Below are 23,892 nucleotides of genomic sequence, written 5' to 3'. Positions count from 1 at the left end.
ATGGGCAAAGAAATGACAGATGCAATACAGTCAAGAAGTGTATGGTCATACACTTTGGTAGAAAGATTAAAAGCATAGACTATGATTATGAGGACATGCAGTCCCCTTTTATTTAGTAATGCATGCATTAAGAAATGATAAAATGTTTTTCCAGAATGATATCATGGAAAAACACATGACAAACGGACTTAAAAACTAACAAAAACCACATAATTATAACATCTAGTTACAACAGTGCAAAGCAATACTGTAATTTGATAAGAACAGACCATGGCACAATAAAAGTCTCAAAGTCTCTCGAAAGTCCCAGCATCTCACACAGATGGTAAACCTCCAGCTCCGCCAACTTGCCGTGCAGCATCCCGGAAGCATCTGACCACAGTCCGACTCCGAGTCCATCTGAAAAACTCCGAGCCCGTCTGAAAAACTCGAGCCCATCCGAAAAACTCCAAGCCTGTCCGAAAAATTCCGAGCCTCTGACCACCTATTGGGCACCGCGCACCATCTCTGCCGAGCGTTTCGACCCCAGCCCCGGCAACAGGCGATATGCAAAGCCGAGGATTTGGGGCCTTCGTCTCGGGAGATTCTCGATCACACAGTAGCAGCGGCAGCAAAGCAGGCATTTCAGAAGTTACTCCAGATGTTCCTCTGCGCTTCTTACGGTTGTCTCCATCAAATCTGGATTGTGCACGGCCCCTAGTTACACATACGATATATTTCGGAACGGCCGCACACACTACATTGCGCCGCCATCTTCTCCTCCCTCCTATTTTTTCAATGGGGACAAAATTCAAAAATCTGAAGTGCAAATGGACTTGGGAGTCTTCATGCAGGATTCCAGAAAAGTTAACTTGCAGCTTGAGTTGGTGGTGAGGAGAGCAAATGCAATGTAACATTTGTTTCAAGGGGACTAGAATATATACAAAAAAGAGTAATACTGAGGCTTTATAAGGCACTGGTGAGGTCTCACTTGGAGTATTGTGAGCAGTTTTAAGCCCTTGACCAAGAAAGATTGTGCTGACATTGAAGAGGTTTCAGAGGAGGTTCACGAGAATGATTCTAGGAATGAAAGAGTTAGCATTTGAGGAGTATTTGATGCCTCTGGGCCTGTACTCACTGGAATTTAAAAGAATGAGGGGAAGTCTCATTGAAACCTATCAAACATTGAAAGACCTAAATAGAGTGAGATGGATAGGATATTTCATATAAGGGGCGTGTCTAGGACCAAAGGGTACAGCCTCCGAATAGAGGGACGTCCATTTAAAATGGTGAGGAGGATTTACCTTAGCCAAAGGGTGGTGGATCTGTGGAAGCCATTGCCATGGGTGGCTGTGGAAGTCATTGCCATGGGTGGCTGTGGAAGCCAGGGCATTGGGTGTATTTAAGGAGAATATGGCTAGGTTCTTGATTAGTTAGGACATGATAGGTTACAGGGAGAAGGCAGGAGTATAGGATTGAGAGGGAAATAGATTAACCATTGGCCCAATTGTAATCCAATGTTTTATGGTCTAAAAAATTATGAGAAGAAAATTTAAAGCAATCTTTATTTTAAGTTATCAGAAGCTTTTAGAATGGGAAACATCATTTCCTCTAGTCCTCTTGTTGTCCATTTAAAATGATCAGAAGAAAACTGGAAAGGATTAGAAGTTCTTGGTTTAATGCATCAGATTGTTTGCTGTGAAGAACTGTAGAAACAGATTATTTCAGCTTTTGATAGAAAATTAGATCAAATACTGTATAATGAAGATACTGAGCAAGTCAAGCAAGCAACATTGGAATCTTGGATGGATGAGTTTAGACGGATTAAATATTTTTTGTTACGTGCTCAAGGAGATCTCTTTTTTTGTGAAAATGATGTAATGGTCTTTTGGAGGTCACCTGATGTGATTTTCCCGCCGATGTGAGGTCATGTGATGACATTTGCCCCAGGACTATATAAGGGTCGACCCAGGTGACACAGTTGGTTTTTGAGTTTGTAGATTTCCAGATAGAACGTGTTGTATCTCCGTTTCTGCTGCGTGTTTGTTTTTGTGACGCAGTTTCATTTTTAAAACGGAAGGTGCGTTCTCTTACAAGATATTGTATTTGGACTGGAAATTTGTGGCTGGAAGTGCCAATTTACTCAATTCCGACAGTTTTGAAGGGAGAATGAAGAATTCATCGAAGTGAAGGATCGAGAGAAGTCGGCATCGTTTGGCAGTTTAATAAAGGATCGACCTTATTGAGTCTTCATTGAAGAGAACCTGCATTGAGATAACTCTTGCAATAGCGCAATGAGTTCATGCAAAAAGGCTCTCTCTCTCTAAAGGAATTTAAGGTCAGTTGATTTAAACTGTTTATTTTCGGCATCGGGAATCCTGTGGACGGAACCAGCAGTAAAGGTGCGTGCGTGAAGAAATCTTTCTCCAGAGAAGTCTCTCCCAATTGAATGTGTAAAACTGTTGGACTTTCGAAGTTATCGCTTTAAGAACTATATCTGACTGTATCGCTTTAAGAACTGTTTTCGCATTTAACACTTTAAGAACCAGAGCTGAGTGGAGTTGGTGAACAGCTGCGTACCTGTTAACCTCCAGTTAAAGTTTTCCTTTGTGTTTTTTTCCCTTATCGTTTATACGTGCTTAATAAATGTTTGGTTGTTTTCATAAAACCTGTCTCGATTAATATTCATTGTTGCTGGTTACGTAACATTTTGCTCATTCTGAATTATATTGTCATCTTGTGTCCGTTCCGTTCAGCCGAAATTTGTTCTAGCTATTTATATAGAAGAATCACATCCTTTACAACCAACGCAAGCCTATTCTTTTGTGATTATCTATGGTTATGCCTTAAGTTCCCACATTTCGTAATTCAATTAAACCATCATCAGTTTTCAACCTACGACATTGAATATATCTCTAATGACAAATTTTGAGCATTGACACTACATGAGATATAGACCACCATATAAGAGTTGATTGAGGTTCAATATGACAAAAGGAGTAATCACTCCCTTCATGGGAAAGGTAAGCAAAGCAAGGTATTGTAGAAAGTAGGTCATATACATAAGTATCTATAGGATCAAAGGTGCTACGGACTGTGTTGCATTTCCCTGTATGCTGTCACGTCGAGGTAGAAAAATAGGACTTGCATGAAACACTAGAGTCTCTGGCAGAGTTTTGAGAGCCCTTTATCAAATTATCTCATCTGACCCATCCTCTGCACATAAAGAGATGTATAATACATGAACTCTGTTATTAATGTTTCTTGTCTGCCTTGGTGTTTACACAAGCTACTTTCTCTTTACTTTATAAGATTGTAGGCTGGAGACATACCTGAACTTGCAGTAGTTATTGATCGTGAACTGCTTTGCACGAGGAAGGCTTAAGATGCTAATTATAAGAACTGAGAGTAGGCTCAGCTTGGCTGATTCTAAAGCACAAGCAAAAACATTAATTTATTTTAGTTTTGGAGGTGGGAACAGCAGGTGTATTATAACTGGAGAAGAACTTAGTTCATACGAGTGCTACTATGATGAAAGAACTATCTTACTGGACAACACCAGGGTATACACTGGAAAGAGTGGTCTCTATTATCTAAATGAAGTGGGACTATCTTTACCATACCTCCCAGTTCATTTAGTATTTAAGGTCAGCTGATCATTCAATGATGATAGACAATAGCACCCTCTGGTGAACTAACACTTACCCTGCCCTGGCTCCTGTGCTGATGATTCACTTGATGCTTGCAAGGCTCAAATCAAGTGACGATTTATTTCAGCTAATTTAACATTAATTAACTCTATTTATAAGTGTCACATCCATTTACCAATTATAATTTGGCGGTAATGCACCATTAAGCTGGATGCCAACCGCCGTAAAACAAGATACAGACAGACCAATTATAATCAATATACAAGTAGTAACATGTGATGCAGATAAGGTCAGAGCTTTATGGTAATCTACTATCAAAGATATTTTGGAATTTTAATCCATTTCACTTTTTTCTTGTGTTACTTGTTATAGCCCACAGGGGAAGCAGAGGCAACGGTGTTACCAAGTGCTGGCAAGAAAAAAACTGACAAGAAGTCTGCAGGCAAAGCGAAAGGCAAAGTAGAAAAGAAATCTCCTGAACCACCAGTTGCCAAAAAGACTACTAAACTACTAAAGCGGGGTGAAGTGGAGGTTATAGATAGATGCATAGGTAAGTCTCCATTAATAATTTTAAGCCTTGAAGAAAAGGTTGATTTAGCATAAAGAGAAAATAATCCTGTTGTAAATTAAGAGTACGGATTTCTCCTTTTTTGTTGCCGAACACACTTTATCCTTGTTTGGTATTGGGAATATGATATCTACTTGCCACATTACATTAGCAGTTCAGTGGGATGGAGGTATAGACCTCCATGCATCAACAAGTTACATTTATACAGCAATATTCACTGTTTTCATTGGGAGAAAGAATACAGTTCCTATTTGATTTTCCTGGTGAATGTCAGATTTGTTGAGGGACTGTAAACCAACTAATATTTACATCATAGTAAAAGCTTTTTTTCTATGGATAGTGGATAGTAAAAGTTTTTTCAAGTATGTCAAAAATAAAAGAGAAATGAGAATGGATATAGGACTGCTAGAAAATGAGGCAGGAGAAATAATAACAGGGGACAAGGAGATGCTGATGAACTAAATGAGTATTTTGCATCAGTTTTCACTGTGGAAGACACTAAGAGCATGCCTGATGTGTGAAGGAAGAGAAGTGGGTACAGTTACTATTACAAGAGAGAAGGTACTCAAAAAGACTGAAAGACCTAAAGGTACGTAAATCACCCCGACCAGATGAATTGCACCCTAGGGTTCTGAAAGAGGTAGTATTAGAGATTGTTGTGGCATTAGAAATGATCTTTCAAAAATCCTTGGACTCTGTCATGGTGCCAGAGGACTGGAAAATTGCAAATGTCACTCCACTCTTTAAGAAAGGAAGAAGGCAGCTGAAAGGAAATTATAGACCAGTTAGCCTGACCTCAGTGGTTAGGAAGATGTTAGAGTCAATTGTTAAGGATGAGGTGATGGTGACCCAGACAAGACAGTACAAAGTCAGTATGGTTACCTTCAGGAAAGATCCTACCTGACGAGCCTGTTGGAATTTTTTGAGGAGATTACAAGTAGGATGGATAAAGGGGATGCAGTGGATGTTGTATATTTGGACTTTCAGAAGGCCTTTGACAAGGTGCCACACATGAGGCTGCTTACCAAGATAAGAGCCCATGGTATGTCAGGAAAGTTAGAGCATTGTTAGAGGATTGGTTGATTGGTAGGAGGCAGTGAGTGGGAATAAAAGGATCCTTTTCTGCCTGGCTGCCAGTGACTAGTGGTGTTCCGCAGGGGTTGGTGTTCGGACCACTTTTTATGCTGTATATAGATGATTTAGATGATGGAATAGATGGCTTTGTTGCCAAGTTTGCAGATGATTTTAAGTTTAGTGGAGGGGCAGATAGTGTTGAGGAAACAGGTAGTATGCAGGAGGACTTAGACAGATTAGGAGAATGGTCAAGAAAATGGCAAATGAAATACAATGTTGGAAAATGCATGGTCATGCACTTTGGTAGTAGAAATAAATGTGCAGACTATTTTCTAAACGGGGAGAAAATCAAAATCTGAAAATTGGGAGTCCTTGTGCAGAACACCCTGAAGGTTAACTTGCAGGTTGAGTCGGTGGTGAGGAAGGCAAATGCCATGTTGGCATTCATTTCAAGAGGTCCAGAATACAAGAGGAAAGATGTGATGCTGAGGCTTTGTAAGGCACTGGCGGGGCCTCGCCTTGAGAATTGTGAATAGTTTTGGGCCCCTCATCTTAGAAAAGATGTGCTGGCATTGGAGAGGGTCCAGAGGAGGTTCATAAGGATGATTCCAGGAATGAAAGGGTTATCATACGAGGAACGTTTGATAGCTCTGGGTCTGTACCCGCTGGAATTCAGAAGGATGAAGGGGGATCTCATTGAATCTTTTCGAATGTTGAAAGGTCTAAACAGAGTAAATGTGGAAAGGATGTTTCCCATGATGGAAGAGTCTAGGACAAGAAGGTACAGCCTCAGGATAGAGGGGCACCCTTTCAAAACAGAGATGCAGAGAAATTTCTTTAGCCGAAGGATAGTGAATTTATGGAACTTGTTGCCACATGCAGCTGTGGGGGCCAGGTCACTGGGTGTATTTAAGGCAGAAGTTGATAGATTCTTGATTGGCCGTGGCATCAAAGGTTATGGGGAGAAGGCCAGGAACTGGGGTTGAGGAGGAGAAATAAAAAGGATCAGGCATAATTGAATGGTGAGCAGACTCGATGAGCCAGTTGGCCTAATTCTAATAATTTGTCTTGGGGTCTTATCATATGCAGTATTTTAAAATTTATAAATATTATTTAAATATTAAAAAGTTAGCAGCTTATACCTCAGGGTAATGAAGTTATTGCCATGTACAAGATGTATTGCAGCCACTCATCGAGACTTTTCAATAACATTTTCCTAATTTGCAAACTGTGTATCGAGAGGCAGGGCAGATGGAAGTATGGCCAACTCAAAGTTTCCCTCAAATGTCCTTCCTTTTTCTTTGTGTGAATCACCATTCATGGGTTTAATACACATTTGTTTATTCATTCATGGAATGCAGTTATCATTGGTAAAGCCACATGTTGGCTCTTATCTTATTGCCCATTTGAATTGGGGAATGGTATACAGAAAGAGATTATTTGCTCCATCAAGCCCTTACTAGTGTAATTTTACTAATCCCATTAAAACACTGATTTTTTTTTTTCTTTTCCTTTTGGGTACATATCCAAATTCCTTTTGATTGCTGCATTTGACAATGCCACCATTATTACTCCTGGTAGAACATTCCAGAGCCTAAATATTCAGTGCATTAGAAAGTGTCACTTGTGATTTTTTTTTTCATATCACTTTCATTTGGTGTCCTTCAGTTGTACTGAATAGCCATGCCAGCTAAATTTCTGTTAACGACTACAAAATATTAATGTGGATTTGATAACACTGATGGGTATCCAGGTAGATGGTTGGATACTGTTACTGAAGATGGCCATTGTCAGCAAAAAACAAGAAGTTAGTAGATCAGGATGGAACTGGAGAGTTGACAATCAAAGTCGATTCCAGCACCTGCAGTCTCTTGTACCTTCATGGATATTGTCAGGCATATCTGTCACTTGCCATCTATCAGGCCAAGCCTAATGTTTTTTCAGAACTTATTGTATGTATGCTCAGACTATTTCATGAGGAACAAATGTAACTAAAAACTGGAACTGAACTGAACAATAATTAATAAATAAATCTACTTCTGAGCATCTGATGAAGGGAAAGTTGAAAATGTATCACTTAAGGATGTTTGAGATTTAGGCACTGCTCTGAAGAACTCTATGTTCAGGGCTGAGTTGGTTGACCTTCAGTAACTTCAATAATGAACACTTGTGTCTAGTTGCTGAAGTTACTGACGCATTGCTCTTACAGTACATTTAACTAAAATTTCATATCACATTTAGTTCAAATTTCGGTAGTCTCACCTCAGTGCTGAAGTTCTTCCATCTACATTTGAAGAAAGCTGTAACAAGTTCTACTGTCTTATGATATTCTTCCTAAATCTTTCCTATCTTCCTAAATTCTTCCAGAGGACACAGCCTCGGAATAGAGGGCATCCTTTTTAGAATAGAGATGAGGAATTTCTTTCACCAGAGTGTGGTGAATCTGTGGAATTTGTTGCCTCAGTCGGCTGTGGAGGCCAAGTCTTTATGTACATTTAAGGCATTGGTTGATAGATTCTTGATTAGTCTGGGCATGAAGGAATATGGGGGAAAGGCAGGAGATTGGTACTGAGAAGAAAAATGGATCAGCCATGATGAAATGGTGGAGCAGAGTTGATGGGATAAGTGGCCTAATTCTGCTCTATATCTTATGGTCTTATCTTATGCATTAGCAAACAGGTTGGTGATTCTGTTACATTTGAAAGCATTGTTATTCACGTGTTCCATGATGATAGAGAATAGATGATAAATCAAATTCATCTTACTGTCTTGTTCAGCACATACCTGGGCAATTTTCCACAGTCTTCATTTAATTGCAGGAGGTTGATCAGCATGGTGATATTGTCAAAGTCATGGATTACTATTCTACTTCTGCTACGTGGACTGTTTTGAGCTACAGAGTCCATTCTGATTTTTTTTCACATTTAGCCTAGTGATAGCAGTACATGAAATGATGAAGAGTACCCTCAATATAAATACAGCATTCAGATCATTACTGTGTGGTGGTCACATTTGTCTGTGATATCACAGTAAGATACATCCTTGGCTGGTTGACCTAAGAGGACTTGTTCCTTTACCAGCTAAAGGTAAAGGTTGAGCTACTGTAAGCACAATCCTCAGCCTAGGTCCTTTCAAGATTCTTAATTAGTAGGAGCATCACGGAATCAGATTAACATTCTGCATTCTTGCTACCTCTGTGCCTCCTTCCAAACAGTGTTCAACATGAAATATCAGTGATTCGTAGCTGAATTTGATCATCAGCAGGAGGATTCCATGCTATGAGATTTTGAGACTCCAAACGATCGGGAGACAGCATAGAGGGCTCCAAGGTCACTTCTTCCCGACTACTCCAGTGCATACTCAGAGATGAATAAGGATGAAGCTGTGCTGAGAGCTAAAAATTATAATTTGTTCATTAGCAAATACAGCTCTCAAATGTAACGTGTGCCTAATTGTTTGAGTAAGCTATAGTATGATGAGTGATCAAAAGTTGAAAATGGTAATATTGACTAATTAGTTCAGTTCAGTTCCAGTTTTCAGCTCTATTCATTCTTTAGAGAATGAGAGAGACTATATGCATTTTGTAGAATCCACTGGTCTGTTATGCCTTTGTCCAAATGAAATTTTGAAATCATGTCAGATGATCTTAAACATAATTTTCTCACAGCTGTTTTGTAAACAATAGTTTAATACAAGTTTTCAAGTCTTTTTCAGAAGGCAGTTAAAAGACAACCAATCCTTCCCCAAAGAAAAATAATGAAGTGGTGAACCAGATGACTTGCCTTTTTTAATTTCAGGTTTAATTGCATAAGTGAATTTAAATTCTCTATCTACCTTAGGTCTATTTGAAACCCTCTCCAATCCTATAAATTATTACTGCAGTAACATTCTGTTGTGATAATTCTATCACAAACAAGAGAAAATCTGCAGATGCTGGAAGTCCAAGTAACACATGCAAAATGCTGGAGGAACTCAGCAGGCCTGCCCAAGGGTCTTGGCCAGAGACGTCAACTGTACTCTTTTTCATAGACACTGCCTGGCCTGATGAGTTCCTCCAGCATTTTGTGTGTGCTGCTGTGATAATTCTTTTGCTTTTGAGAAAAATGCATGATATAAGATCTTCAGAAAGCGGGGTGGGGATGACTGTGTATAACATTTTCTTTATTTAACAGATGATGAACCAGATGATGGTCCTCAACACTACATCATAATACAAGGTTTTCAGAATCTTCAATTCCTACTCATGTTGGAAGAACTTGGAATTAAGATATCTGCTGTAATAAGAATCAGTTATGAAACGAATAGGAATATTGTGCAACTGCACACTGCTGAATCTGAGATGCAGCCCCCTCAGACACCCGAAGGTCAGCTATTTGCTCTTCCATAAATAACTGAGGTGCAGACAAAATAGTCTGACTACCCAGAGTTGTATCATACGATGCTATAAACAGTTTGATTCCAAGAAACTTAAGCAGGAAAGGAAATCTAAAGAAATACTTAGTGAGATAAAAATATTCTATTGTTTGCACTGTTGGCTACACTAGATGTTGGCTTGATTTTTAAATACTATGTAAACAATTAATTGCACAGGTGATTCAACATCTATGACAGAGGTCAAATAGCTTTTAATGTGTCTGATGAAAACATTGGGTATGTTCCTAATGTAACACACTTATAAGCAGCATATATAGTCTGTATGTAATCAGAGTTGGTATAATTCTCTGCGTAATACTTAGCTGGAGGCTCACACTTAATATGTATTATAGAACCTTAATTAACATTCACCTGCACAGGTTTAAGGGATTCTGGGAAAAAGTCAACCGAATGTGGCAAGAAAGATGGGACAGGGAGGGGAAAGGGAGGCATTTATATCAAATACAAAAGAGTGTTGCAGTTACTAGGGTAGGTAATGGAAACAGAAGAGAGGAAATTGTGTGGACTAGTTTAGGGCTGGGGCAATGTGCATTAAACAAAACATTGAAAATGATAGGGAAACACCAGACAGGATTGTGTGAGGAATGTCAGGAAGAGGAGTCAGTAGAACATGTAGTTTTGTGTTGCAGGAAGTATGGGATACAGAGAGAGATGATGAGAAATAAATTAAGGGAGTTGGGGATGCAGGAATTCACATTAAAAGGGTTGCTGGGCATGGGTGAGAGAGCACAAGTCCGGGTATTTTTAGCGTTTTTAAGGGGTACAGGGTTTTTTTTATAGAATATGATGAATAAACAGGAATAGGATACTAGGATGGTCAAAGATGGGAGGGTGAAGTGTAGGTTTGTATGTATGTATATATATATATGTGTGTGTGCACATGCGTGATTGGGTGAAGGGATTTAGAATATATGTCTAGTGCACATTCTGGAGCAGAGGGTGGCGGTAATGTACCAGGTTTAAGGGATACTCAATTACTGCAGCTTTGTTAGGAAATCATCTGGGGCTGAGCTCATTAGAGTTAGATGCACAAAACTTCTTACTGATGGAACATTACAGAGGTAAAGCCTGTTTCTAACCTCAAAACAAAACAGTTCTTTCGTGGTAGCCCCACTGGGACTGCAACGGAAGCAAATAAAGAGGAAAAGCCCCAAGGCTAGAGTAATTTGACAGAGTCCAATGAGGGCAACAAAGCATGACTACCAAAATTCCACTCAGACATATTCAAGTCTCAAGCTATCCAAGGAACACTTCATCCAGAGGCTAATGATTTCTAATCTGACCCAAATCTGAATTATTTTATGGACAAAATTCTGGTTTTGTACTTACTCTAGGTTGCTCTGCCTGTAGAGTTTCTTGTTAAATACCTTCACCTCTGGATTAATTCAGCTACTTGTGCTTGAGCTATGTCACAATTCCTACTTTATGGCTTCAAGGAACTCTCTATATCTTGCAATTGATAAACTAACCAGCAATCCCCTCTTTCTCAAATGTAGTTTCCATGTCTTATGTAATAGAACCTGCATGTTCTACAGAAGACAATGCGATCTCTTTTTGCTATTATTACAAAATAATCATGAGGGTACAGCATTTCCTGTTGGACAACAGTCAGGTACTCCCTCATTTAAAAAAAACAATGCTAGAATAACTCATCGAGTCAGTCAGCATCTGTGAAGTCAAAAGGTAGAAGGCAATATTTTGGGTTGAGATCCTGCATCAGGATGAAGGAGAGAGAAAAGGTTGGCAGTATATAGCAATTCAGGGGAAGGATGTGATAGAAGCTGGTAGGTGACAGGTGGAACTAGATGGGGAGGGGATGATAGGAGATGGAACCCAGTAGGGGAAGAGGATAGGAAAGGTAAACAAAAAGAGAAGAAAATTCGATGAACAGATGTGTATGTGTGGTGAGGAGAACACTGGGTTGTGGTTACCTAAAAGTGGAAAATTCAATATTCATACCATTTAATTGTAAGTCACCCAAGTGGAATATAAGTTGGTGTTCTTGCAATTTCTTTTTGGCTTCTCCCTATCAATGGAAGTGGTCAAAGACAGTCAAGTTGGAGTGGAAGTGTGAAGGAGAGTTAAATTGACATGCAACTGGAAGCTCAATATGGCGTTATGCACAGAGTGCTGGTGCACTGCAAAATGATTGTCTAGTCCACACTTAGTTTCGCCGATTATAGAGAAGACCACATTATAAGCATCAATTGTAGTAGACCAGGTTGGAAGAGGTGCAGGTGAACCTTTGCCTTGTTGTTTAGATTATTGGATAATGGTGAGGGAAAAGGTGAAGAGACAGGTTGTTTCTATTCCTTCACCAAACAATACTAGACCTTGTCATACTTCGGCTTCAAAATTTCAAAAGACAAGTCATCACAACATCACATCATTTTCTGACTAGGATCATCCAAAACAAATGGAAATTACACCAGATCATCTTAAGACTTAATAGTTCACCACTGGGCAGCACCTTAAAAATGACATAGTGTACCATATAGCCTACAGTATAATAAGGGACTACTTTATGCTTTAGTAACATATTGCTGAATGCGCTATTAGGCGCATATTGATCTGTACGTGTGTGCCGAATTCGGTTTCTGCCAGTAAAGAACCATGAACCATAGCGCCCATCTCCAGCGTTTTTATTAATAGCGTTGTTGCGTAACCAGGCCACATACACAACAAATTGGCGGTGAGGTTAATGAACTTACATCATATCGGAACGCCGTGTTTTAATTGATAATGACACTTGGAAGAAGAGCGCAAGGAACAAGCCAAGGAGCAGGAGAAGGAGGCAGAGTGAGGCTGCGAGTCTGAAAGGAAGTGAGAGCACAGCCGGGGTCGGCGACGTCGGGAGACCAAGAGACACAGTCGGAGCCACAGCACATCCAGCCAAGACCACATTCGGCGCTGACCCCCAGGGACTGAGGGTCTGCCTGCCCCAGAAGGGAGATAAAAAGGAGTGACAGACACATCTAGACGGAGTGCGCTCGTGGCACTAGCAAAAAGGACACGTGAGTCAAAAAAAGGAAAATAAGGGGAGAATGGGGCTTACTAACAAAGATGGTGATGCTTGGAACCATTACAGCATTTGATAGTGGCATTGAAGACTGGGTAACTTACATTGAAAGAGTGGAGTTATATTGTGAGACTAACGGTGTTAAGCATGAAAAGAAAGCCAGCGTCTTACTCAATATTATGGGAGAAAAATATATGGCCTGCTACGGAGCTTGTTAACCCCTGAAAAGCCAGCTGACAAAACGTTCAAGCAAATAGTAGACACTCTCCAACAGCATTTAAACCCCAAACCACTGGTCATTGCTGAAAGATTTAAATTTCACAATTGGAATCAGAGCAAAAATGAAAGCATTTCTGAATATTGTGCTGAATTGCGCAAATTATCAGAACATTGTCAATTTGGAGCTGGTCTATCAGACGCATTGAGGGACAGGTTAGTGTGTAGCATGCACTGTGAAACCACACAGAAGAAGCTCCTGGGTGAAAAAGACCTTATATTAGAGAAGGTGCTGAACTTTGCAATATCAATGGAAACAGCAGCACAGGGTGCTTTAGAGATGCAACAAAGATCTCTGGAATATGCTACGAATAAAATGTCACTGAACAGAAATAAAGGAAAGAAATGTTACCGTTGTGGGAACATGTCACATGACCCTGATGACTGTTGGTTTTTAAGACAAAGAATGCAGAAACTGTGGCAAACAGGGCCACACTGGCAGAGTATGCAAAGTTAGTAAACAGCAGAAAAAGGACAAAATACAGAGAAACAAGAAACCCCAGAAAGGAAAACACAACAATGTACACAAAATGAAAGAAAGTAGTTCTGATGAAAGTGACTCAGACGAAATTGAATTGTCTTGTCTCCAACTTCACAGCATGAAAGAGACAGATGATCGAAGAGTAATAAGGATCACTCCACAAGTGGCAGGCATGAGACTGAAAATGGAGTTGGACACAGGCTCAGCTTTAACAGTGATCTCTGTACACAACTACAAATGACTATTTTCGCACATACCTCTGAAATGAACTAAACTTCTACTAAAGACTTACACAGGACAGAAAGTGCGTCCCAAAGGCAAAAGTAAAATGACAGTGACCTATGGAGACAAAACACAGTAGCTAAACCTCTTATGTACTGAAAAATTGAGGACCACCGTTGCTGGGACATGGATGGCTCAGGAAGATCCAGTTGGATTGGCACACCATCAAGACACTAGATGTGTCAACAAAGGAGGGCAGCTCGGCAGGGAAGATGTCCGCAGCAGTCCTCTCACTCACTGTCGACTATTACATCGATGAGCAGGAGCTAGACAGCGTCGATGAGTATCCGTGGCCACAACTCGGATGAAGATTCAGAGGATGCAAATGAGACAGATATTGCCAATAAGCAGGATGATGAAGACTACCTGAAAGTAAAAGAGCAAATGTACCAGAAGAAATTGACATCTCTCAAAAGACAGCTGCAGCAATTACAGGAAGGCACTTTGCAGGAGTATCAGAGAAGGACGAAGAAACTAGATCAACAATACAAGGAAGGAATACGAAATGCAGAGCTTTTTCTGCAACTGGAGACAGAACAACTGGAAAGGAATTATATTAAAGAGAAGAAAGCAGCAGTGAAGGAATTTGAAGATGAAAAGATTGAGTTAGAAGAAAAGAAAAAGATGATTGAGAATGAGAGGTTAACAATGGAACTCACAGGAGATTCTATGGAGGTAAAGCCAATAATGACTAGGAAACTAAGGAGGAGACCTAATGACCTTGTTCCAATTACAGACAAAAGATGAAAACCTGAACCTGTGCTGTTAAACTATGTGTTAACAGATGAACAGATAATGGAAGATCTGTGAACTCTCAATAAGCTTAAATCTCCGAAAAGACCAGCATCTCCATCTTCTCCTGAGCTTCTTCCCGGCACTGCTGCTGAATCACCAACACAAAGGTATGAAGCACAAATAGAAGATGGAAAGTTATATTACGACAAGAGATGGTATCATAAAGGTCAGGCTATCTATTTGGAATCTAAGGAGAATACAAAGATTGGCTGTGTAATTCGTTCAATTGGAACAAATGAGATATGGGTAAGGACGACAAGTGATAGCACAAAGATGCTAATATATCTAGGACAGCTGCACAGAGGAATCTTCATTATATAGAGGCGATCTGCTGCCTAGAACTCTTAGCAAGTTAGAGGTGCACATCTTCTTAACTCCCTATGCTCAGAGGTCAACTTTTCATGACTTTTATGTGGAAATCTGTATTAAAACAAACAAGTTTATTGACAGACTGAAGAACACACTATTTGAAGACACTTTCCAATGCCATCTCAGTTTTGATGATTGTACATATTTTTAAGAATAACATTCACTTTTTCATGGATTTCCCTTTGCTTTCGTCATCTTTGCAAGATGAGGTGACTATTCTTTATGGCTGGAACCTGCCAATTTGTGGATTGTTCAGTTTATTCCAGACAATAGAGTGAAGATGTATTTGCTTCAGTGCCGGACCATCTAGAGAGGACCCCTCCCCCAGAGACTTGAGTTATAAATGGGTGTTAGGCCAAAAGTAAAAAAAAGGCTTGTTATAATTCGATATTATTATGTTACTTTGTTACCATTTGCTATTATTAAGTTGCTAAGTAAACAAATGGTAGGCGTTTGTATTGTGACAAGAATACACATAGATTAAGATGTAGCTGTCCTGTGCTGGCACCAGTAGAATCAGCAGTTGGTCTGCCACCTGACTTCAGGAGAGAGAGAGACAGATAAGGAAAACAATGGAGCAGCATTTGGAGATGTGTAATGAAGGGACGGGAGAGAGAGTAACAGAAAGAGAGCTGTCAAGAGCGGCTCCCCCTTTGAACCTTGAACTGTTTGAAGTGATGGACAGGCGATACCCCAGCAGGGGGATAAAAAGGGACAGGTTCGCTAAGGCAGGGCACACACAACACCCGAGGTAACAAGACCCTGGAAGCGGTGCGTCTCTCACAAGTCGGTGGGAAGTACCGGGCCATAAATGCACAGGGTGGAGAGGTACGATCAGCGGGAACCTGGTGTGTGTCCACCCTTGCCTGGGTGCCAGGTTCAGTGCAGGGAAACGATCGTATCTGGAAACGGAGGGGTCACGGTCGGTGACCTCAGATGACATCACAAAGGACTCGTCCGAAAGCTGACTGCGAAGGTCTGTGTCTGGAAGCCCTGAATATTCATTCGTTTTTGCTCTCTCTCCTTCCTCCCCCACTGTTCATCGCCACGGCAGCGATTACTGCGAACTGAACTGAACTAACTTGAACTGAACTTTGCGTTACTTTGAAACTGGTCATTTACCCCTAGACAACGATAGAGCTTGATTGATCCTGTTATCTTAATTCTGTGTACATGTATGTTTATCATTGCTGAACTGTTGCATTCATTATCCTTTTGATTAGAGTACTGGGTTGCTTGTTTCTTTAATAAAACTTTCTTAGTTCTAGTAATCCAGACTCCAACTGAGTGATCCATTTCTGCTGGTTTGGCAACCCAGTTACGGGGTACGTAACAGTATGTTTTGGGTAAACATATTTGTTTAGCATAATACTCCAGTAAAAAAATCAGTTGATACACTATTAAAATAAAAGGGGAGGAGTGTACCATATAGCCTACAGTATAATAAGGGACTACTTTATGTTTTAGTAACGTGTCATTGAATATGCTATTAGGCATATATTAAGCATGTGCTATTAGGCGCGTATTGATCTGTACGTGTGTGCCGAGTTCGGTTTCTGCCAGTAAAGAATCATGAACCTTAGCTCCTGTCTCCAGCGTTTTTATTAATAGCATTGTTGTGTAACCAGGCCACATACACAACACATACCAATAGCAGCCTAGCACCTAATGTACCAGTGGTTCTTCAACAGCATTTTAAAAGGCTGCTGATGTAGCACCGGTGGAATATTCCTTTCATACAATTAATCCGCCCCTCAAACACTCAACTTGAAGGCAGGATTTCAGAAGGGCCTTCACAAACATGGAAGCTGAGACAAATAATAGTGCTGCTCCATTGAGAAAGACATTCTGTCTATGGTGCTTACCTGTACAATAACAATGAAATCCATATCATTCAGAAAACTGTTTCAATTCAATAATTTCTCAATGTGAATATTAGCTAATCACCCAAAATATTGATAAATTCTTGAATTCCCATTCTTTTTAAGCACTTAGATCTATCACCACTGTTTATCACCAATCCATTCCTCATTTACAATTAAATTGTATGAACTTGTTAACAGTTCCTTCCATCACAAAGAAAAACATCAGTCAGCTGTCAGACAGGTTCTTATCCACCTACTTCATGAAGTCCAAGCCTCAACATTTGGAAAAAGCTCCTTCCTCATCAGCTCTGGATCTGTTCCTATGCTGGTGCAATCCTCTTAAGAACTGATTATAATATCTCATAGCAGATCAAAGAGTAGTTCCTCTCGAGAAAGCCACATGAGGTAGCAGACATTTTTCTATAATGTACGTAAATCAGAATAAATATTCTAATACAGGTGCACATTCCTTTATCTGAAATTCTGAAAGCCAAAAAGCTTCGAAAACCGAAGTTCTTCTCGCCAACAGCTGACGTCACTCAGGTGTGGCGTGGCAGCACTAGCAGAAGCCGCCAGACGTCTGTTGTGGCTCAGCGCTCGTACTAGTTACGCATGCATTTGCTGTTCGCTGTTATTTTGTGTTTAATTTCACTGTGAAAATGTCAAAAAGAGCTGCACATACCCCTGTGGGTAACATAAAAGTTGCTGGTGAACTCAGCAGGCCAGGCAACATCTCTAAGAAGAGGTGGAGTCGACGTTTCGGGCCTAGACCCTTCGTCAGGACTAACTGAAAGAAGAGCTAGTAAGAGATTTGAAAGTGGGAGGGGGAGGGGGAGATCCGAAATGATAGGAGAAGACAGGAGGGGGAGGAATGGAGCCAAGAGCTGGACAGTTGATTGGCAAAAGGGATATGAGAGGATCATGGGACAGGAGGCCTAGGGAGAAAGAAAAGGAGGGGGGGGAAGCCCAGAGGATGGGCAAGGGGTATAGTGAGAGGGACAGAGGGAGAAAAAGGAGAAAGAGAAAAAGAATGTGTGTATATAAATAAATAACGGATGGGGTACAAGGGGGAGGTGGGGCATTAGCAGAAGTTTGAGAAGTCAATGTTCATGCCATCAGGTTGGAGGCTACCCAAATGGAATATAAGGTGTTGTTCATATAAGATGAGTGTGGCTTCATCTTTACAGTAGAGGAGGCTATGGATAGACATATCAGAATGGGAATGGGACGTGGAAACAACACCTCATATTCCGGTCTGATATCCACTCTCACCTCTCTATTACATTTTATGTACCCGAAGAAACTTCTGGTATCCTCCTTAATATTATTGGCTAGCTTACTTTCATGTTCTATCTTTACCTTCTTAATAACATTGCTAGTTGCTTCCATTGGTTTTTAAAAGCTTTCCAATCCTCTAACTTCCCAGTAATTTTTGTTCTGTTATATGCCCTGTCTTTGGCTTTTATGTTGGCTTTAACTTCTCTTGTTAGCCACATTTGTGTCATCTCTCCTTTAGAATACTTCTTCCTCTTTGGGATGTATATATCCAGGACCTTCCAAATTTCTTCCAGAAATTCCAGCCATTAATGCCCTGCTGTCATCCCTGCCTATGTTCTTTTCCAATCAATTTTGCCCAGCTCCTTTCTCATGCCTCTGTAATTCCCTTTACTGCACTGTAATACTGATATGTTTGACCTTAGCTTCTGCTCAAATTTCAGAGTGCATTCTATGGTAATATGATCACATTCCCCAAAGGGTTCTTTTACCTTAAACTCTCTAATCAATTCTAGTTCATTACACAACATCTAGTCCAGAATATCTGATCCTCTAGCGGGCTCAACCATGAGCTGCTCTAAATAGCCATCTTGTAGGCACTCTAGAAATTCTCCCCCCTGTAATCTAGCACCAACATGATGTTCCCAATCTATCTGCATATTGAAGTCCCCCATAACTATTGTAACATTTCCCTTTTGGCATGCATTTTCTATTTCCCATTGTAATTTGTAGGCCACATCTATACTACTGTTTAGAAGTCAGTATACAATTCCCATCAGGGTCTTTCTACCCTTGCAGTTCCTTAGCTGTATCCATAATGATTCAACACCTTCTGACCCTATGTCACCTGCTTCTAATGATTTGATTTCATTTTTTACCAACAGAGCAATGCCACCTCCCCTGCCTTCCTGCCTATCCTTTCGATAAAATGTGTATCCTTGGATATTAAGCCCCCAGTTATGACCTTTTGGCCATGGTTCAGTGATGCCTACAACATCATACCTGCCAATCTGCAACTGTGCTGCAAGTTCATCTACTTTATTCCGTATACTGCACACATTCAGATACAACACCCTCAGTACTGTATTCACCTTTTTCAATTTTGTCACACCATGCTTAACCTTTTGATTCCTAACTTTGTCTGAGGTCCTATCAACATCTGCCTCCACAACCGCTCCACTAACTGTTCTGGCACTCTGATTCTCATGCCCCTGAAACTCTAATTTAAGCTGCACCGTGCAGCATTAACAAACCTTCCCGCTAGGATATTAGTCCCCCTCCAGTTCAGGTGCATACTGTCCTTTCTGTACAGTTCCCACCTTCCCTGGAAGAGAACCCAATAATCCCAAAATCTTATGCCCTCCCTCCTACACCAACTCCTTAGTCATGTATTAAACTGTATGACCTTCCTAGTTCTAGCCTCAATAGCACGTGGCACAGGTAGCAATCTTGAGATCACAACCCTGGAGATCCTGTTCTTTAACTTAGAGCCTAACTTCCTGAACTCCCTATGTAGAATCTCATTACTCATCCTATGCATGTCTTTGATACCTACATTCCCCGAACAATATCCAAGGTGATATAGCTGTTATTGAGGGGGATGGCCACGAGGGTACTCTGCACTGGCTCCTTAACCCCTTTCCCCTTCCTGACTGTCATCCAATTTCCTGTGTCCTGCATCTTGGATGTAACTTCCTCTCTATATGGCTAATCTATCACCCCTTCAGCCTCCCAAATGATCTGGAATTCATCCAGTTCCAGCTCCTTAATACGACTTGTTAGAAACAGCAACTGGATGCATTTCTCACAGTTGTAGTGATCAGAGATACTGGAACTCTCCCTGCCTTCCCATATCTTGCAAGAAGAGCATTGAATTAATGGGAGGGTTTTACTCATGATCAACTGGGCCATACCCACTACTATTTGTAGGCTTTTTCCATTCAAGGGCATTGATGTTCCCATACCAAGCTGTGATGTAATCAGTCAATATACTCTGCAAGACACATCTGTAGAAGTTTGTCAAAGTTTGAAATGACATACGAAATCTCCGCAAACATCTAAGAAAGTAGAGGTGCTGCCATGCTTTCTACATAATGGCACATACATGCTGGGCTCAGGACAGTTCCTCTGAAACGATTATACTGAGGAATTTAAAGTTGCTGACCTTCCTCTCCTCTGATCCCCCAATCTGTACCCCAAGTACTCAATATAGAAACCAGCTCAAGTACTGAATATAGAAACAACTTTACCAAATTACTTATACAATTTAATCTTGTTAAGTGTTGTGCATTTTGAGGGGCCTACAAGTTCCCCTAAAATGCAAAATATTTTAAAGAACCTGTCTGACAAATTGCTTGCAAAATTATTGCCATTTACAGCTACTGAAGCAGAGAAGCAGCAGAAAGAGGCAGCTATCAAAAGCCTGGAATTGTTTTGGAAGTACCTTGAACCAGTTCTGAATAGTGGAAAACCTGGATCTAAACTGTTTGATATAGCCAGACTCCAGTATACAGTGAAGGAAAGCATGTTACCAGAAGAATGGAATGATGATACAAAGGTCAGTATCAATTTAAAACCTCTTTGTTCCTAGTTTGATATTGGTAAAGCCCTCCCCGCCATTGAGCATGTCTACACAAAGCACTGTTACAGGAAAGCAAGATCCATCATTGAAGATCCACCACCCTTCTCGCTGCTGCCATCAGGAAGAAGGTACAGAAGCCTCAGCAGTCACACCAGCATCAACCATCAGCTGCATGAACCAGTGGGTTCACTCAACCTCACTTGCTTCATCACGGAACTGTTCCCACAAACCATGGACTCACTTTCAAGAACTCTTCATCTCATTTTCTCAATATCTATTGCTCATTTATTTATTGTTAGTATTGCTTTTGTTTTCTCTTCATATTTGCACATTTGTTGTCTCTTGCACGTGGGCTGCATGTCTGTCCTGTTGGATGTGATCTTTCATTGATTCTATTATAGTTCTTGGATTTACTGAGAATACCCGCAAAAAACAAATCTCCCAGTTGTCTATGGTGTCATACATATACTCTGATAACAAGTTTACTTTGTACTTTGTAATTTGCTGCAGGGTGCTTTTCACAAACTAAAATTATAAGCGCACAATGTTGGAGGCTTTCAGTTCTCAGTAAGAAACTGAACATGCTAGAACTACTAGCAAGTCTGGCAACACAAGTTCAAGATTGAGCAGGTGTTGCCAAACAGTTTGGATTGAATAAAAGTGTGTCTATCAAGGTCAAGGTCAAGCTTACTGCCATATGCACAAGGACAAACAGTGGCATGCAAAATTTTGGGCAACTCTGGTCAAAATTTCTGTTACTGTGAATAGCTAAGCGGGTAAAAGATAAACTGATTTCCAAAAGGCATAAAGTTAAAGATGACACATTCCTTTAATATTTTAAGCAAGAAAACTTTTTTTATTTCTATCTTTTACAGTTTCAAAATAACAAAAATGGAAAAGGGCCCGAAGCAAAAGTTTGGGCACCCTGCATGGCAGTACTTAGTAACACCCCCTTTGGCAAGTATCACAGCTTGTAAACTCTTTTTGTAGCCAGCTAAGAGTCTTTCAATTCTTGTTTGGCGGATTTTCGCCTATTCTTCCTTGCAAAAGGCTTCTAGTTGTGTGAGATTCTTGGGCTGTCTTGCATGCACTGCTCTTTTGAGGTCTATCCACAGATTCTCGATGATGATTAGGTCAGGGGGCTGTGGGGTCCATAGCGAAACCTTCAGCTTGCACCGCTTGAGGTAGTCCCTTGTGGATTTTGAGGTGTGTTTAGGATCATCATCCTGTCGTAGAAGCCATCCTCTTTTCATCTTGGCTTTTTTACAGACGGTGTGATGTTTGTTTCCAGAATTTGCTGGTATTTAATTGAATTAATTCTTCCCTCTACCAGTGAAATGTTCCCCGTGCCACTGGCTGCAACACAAGCCCAAAGCATGATCAATCCACCCCCGTGCTTAACACAAACAACAGGAATTCTGCAGATGCTGGAAATTCAAGCAACACACATCAAAGTTGCTGGTGAACGCAGCAGGCCAGGCAGCATCTGTAGGAAGAGGTGCAGTCGACGTTTCAGGCCAAGACCCTTCGTCAGGAGGGTCTCGGCCTGAAACGTCGACTGCACCTCTTCCTACAGATGCTGCCTGGCCTGCTGCATTCACCAGCAACTTTGATGTGTGTTGCCCGTGCTTAACAGTTGGAGAGGTGTTCTTTTCATGAAATTCTGCACCCTTTTTTCTCCAAACGTACCTTTGCTCATTGCGGCCAAAAAATTCTATTCAAAAGGTTCAAAGGAACATCTAAACAAGCCTGATGCATTTTGGAAACAAGTCCTGTGGACTGATGAAATTAAAATAGAACTCTAAAAAGCGGAAGATGAAAAGAGGATGGCTTCTACAACAGGATAATGATCCTAAACACACGTCAAAATCCACAATGGAGTACAGGTGTCCCCCGCTTTTCGAACGTTTGCTTTACGAAACCCCACTGTAACAAAAGACCTACATTAGTACCCGGTTTTCGCTTTCAGAAGGTGTTTTCACTGTTACGAAAAAAAAAATCAGCGCGTGAAAAAATCAGCACGCGATAAAAGGCAGCGCACGCCCCGAGCAGCCGCGTTCCCCCGGATTCGGAACTGAATTCTAGCCAGCATTGTTTAAACACATGCCTGTGAGCAGTCATTTGCAAGATGAGTTCTAAGGTATCGGAAAAGCCTAAAAGAGCTCGTAAGGGTGTTACACTTAGCGTAAAACTAGACATAATTAAGCGTTTCGATCGTGGTGAACGAAGTAAGGACAAAGTGAGTTTGGCTTGTGCAAGCTGACGAAGATGATAGAGGTTTTGGCATCTCATGACCAAGATCTGATAGGTGAAGAGCTGATGCAATTGGAAGAAAAGAGGATAACAATCGAAACCGAATGAGTAATGATAAAGTACGACTTTAATTTTGAAAGGGTACATCCGTTTAGGGGATATTTTCAGGATGGTTTGAGTCCTTACAAAGAACTGTGAGATAGAAAAATGCGTGAGGCTCTGCAGTCAAGCAAGCCTTCCACATCAGCCACAGCAGACGACGAACCTCGAGGCAGGCAGAGATAGAAAATGACCTGCCTGCCCTAATGGAAACAGACGATGATGAGATGACACCCCGGTGTCCCACCACCCCAACTCCCAGGCCACGGACAGATACTGATTCACGGAGAATGCAATGGTAGCCGGGAGGCACACAGCACATCTTTAAGAAAAAAGCCGAAATAAACATGCTAATTAATTAGGTGCCGCCGACACGTAATTGTCGGCTCAGATCAGAGACGATGCAATCGGAAATCGGCACTGATCTGGGCCAACAATTACGTGCTAGGCGGCACCTAATTAATTAGCATGTTTGTTTTGGCTTTTTTCTTAAAGATGTGCTGTGTGCCTCCTGGCTACCGCTGCACCCCTGCGTGCTTCGCGGCAATGTATTGCTCGGCGGCCTGGAGGGTGGGGGCCACTGCACCACCCAACCTGCGAAGACTCAGTCTAACACACCATCATCAGTGTGCTCGGCACTGTCTTCCCGATTCCAGTAAGTGATACTACACTTTTTGCCAAAAGCGCTTGCATGAGATTTTCTGCTGACGGCGCTTGCGTGAGATTTTCGCTACGGAGAACAGTGCAGTAATGATTGTGGAAAAGTATTTCTACTTTATATAGGCTGTGTATTTATCATATCATTCCTGCTTTTACTATATGTTACTGTTATTTTAGGTTTTATGTCTTATTTGGCATGATTTGGTAGGTTATTTTTGGGTCTGCGAACGCT

At 40.9% G+C, this 23,892-nt stretch overlaps 1 protein-coding gene and 1 pseudogene across 7 annotated transcripts in view; both read left to right on the top strand.

Annotated features, from left to right (window-relative positions):
- The window catches only part of spag17 (sperm associated antigen 17), a 266,599-nt gene that overhangs the window by 24,158 nt on the left and 218,549 nt on the right, over positions 1 to 23,892 (top strand). For all 7 annotated transcript variants that reach the window (XM_063050679.1, XM_063050682.1, XM_063050683.1 and 4 more), the window contains 3 exons: positions 4,002 to 4,179; positions 9,444 to 9,635; positions 20,446 to 20,624. In XM_063050679.1, coding sequence (XP_062906749.1) covers positions 4,002 to 4,179; positions 9,444 to 9,635; positions 20,446 to 20,624 — 549 coding nt within the window. The remainder of the gene's footprint in view (positions 1 to 4,001; positions 4,180 to 9,443; positions 9,636 to 20,445; positions 20,625 to 23,892) is intronic.
- LOC134347981 (sin3 histone deacetylase corepressor complex component SDS3-like) lies at positions 12,542 to 16,494 on the top strand (annotated as a pseudogene).

Source organism: Mobula hypostoma, chromosome 6, assembly GCF_963921235.1.
Source record: "Mobula hypostoma chromosome 6, sMobHyp1.1, whole genome shotgun sequence".
NCBI lineage: Eukaryota > Metazoa > Chordata > Chondrichthyes > Myliobatiformes > Myliobatidae > Mobula > Mobula hypostoma.
Note: the sequence above shows the minus strand (reverse complement) of the source record. Positions and strands in the feature narration are given on the sequence as shown.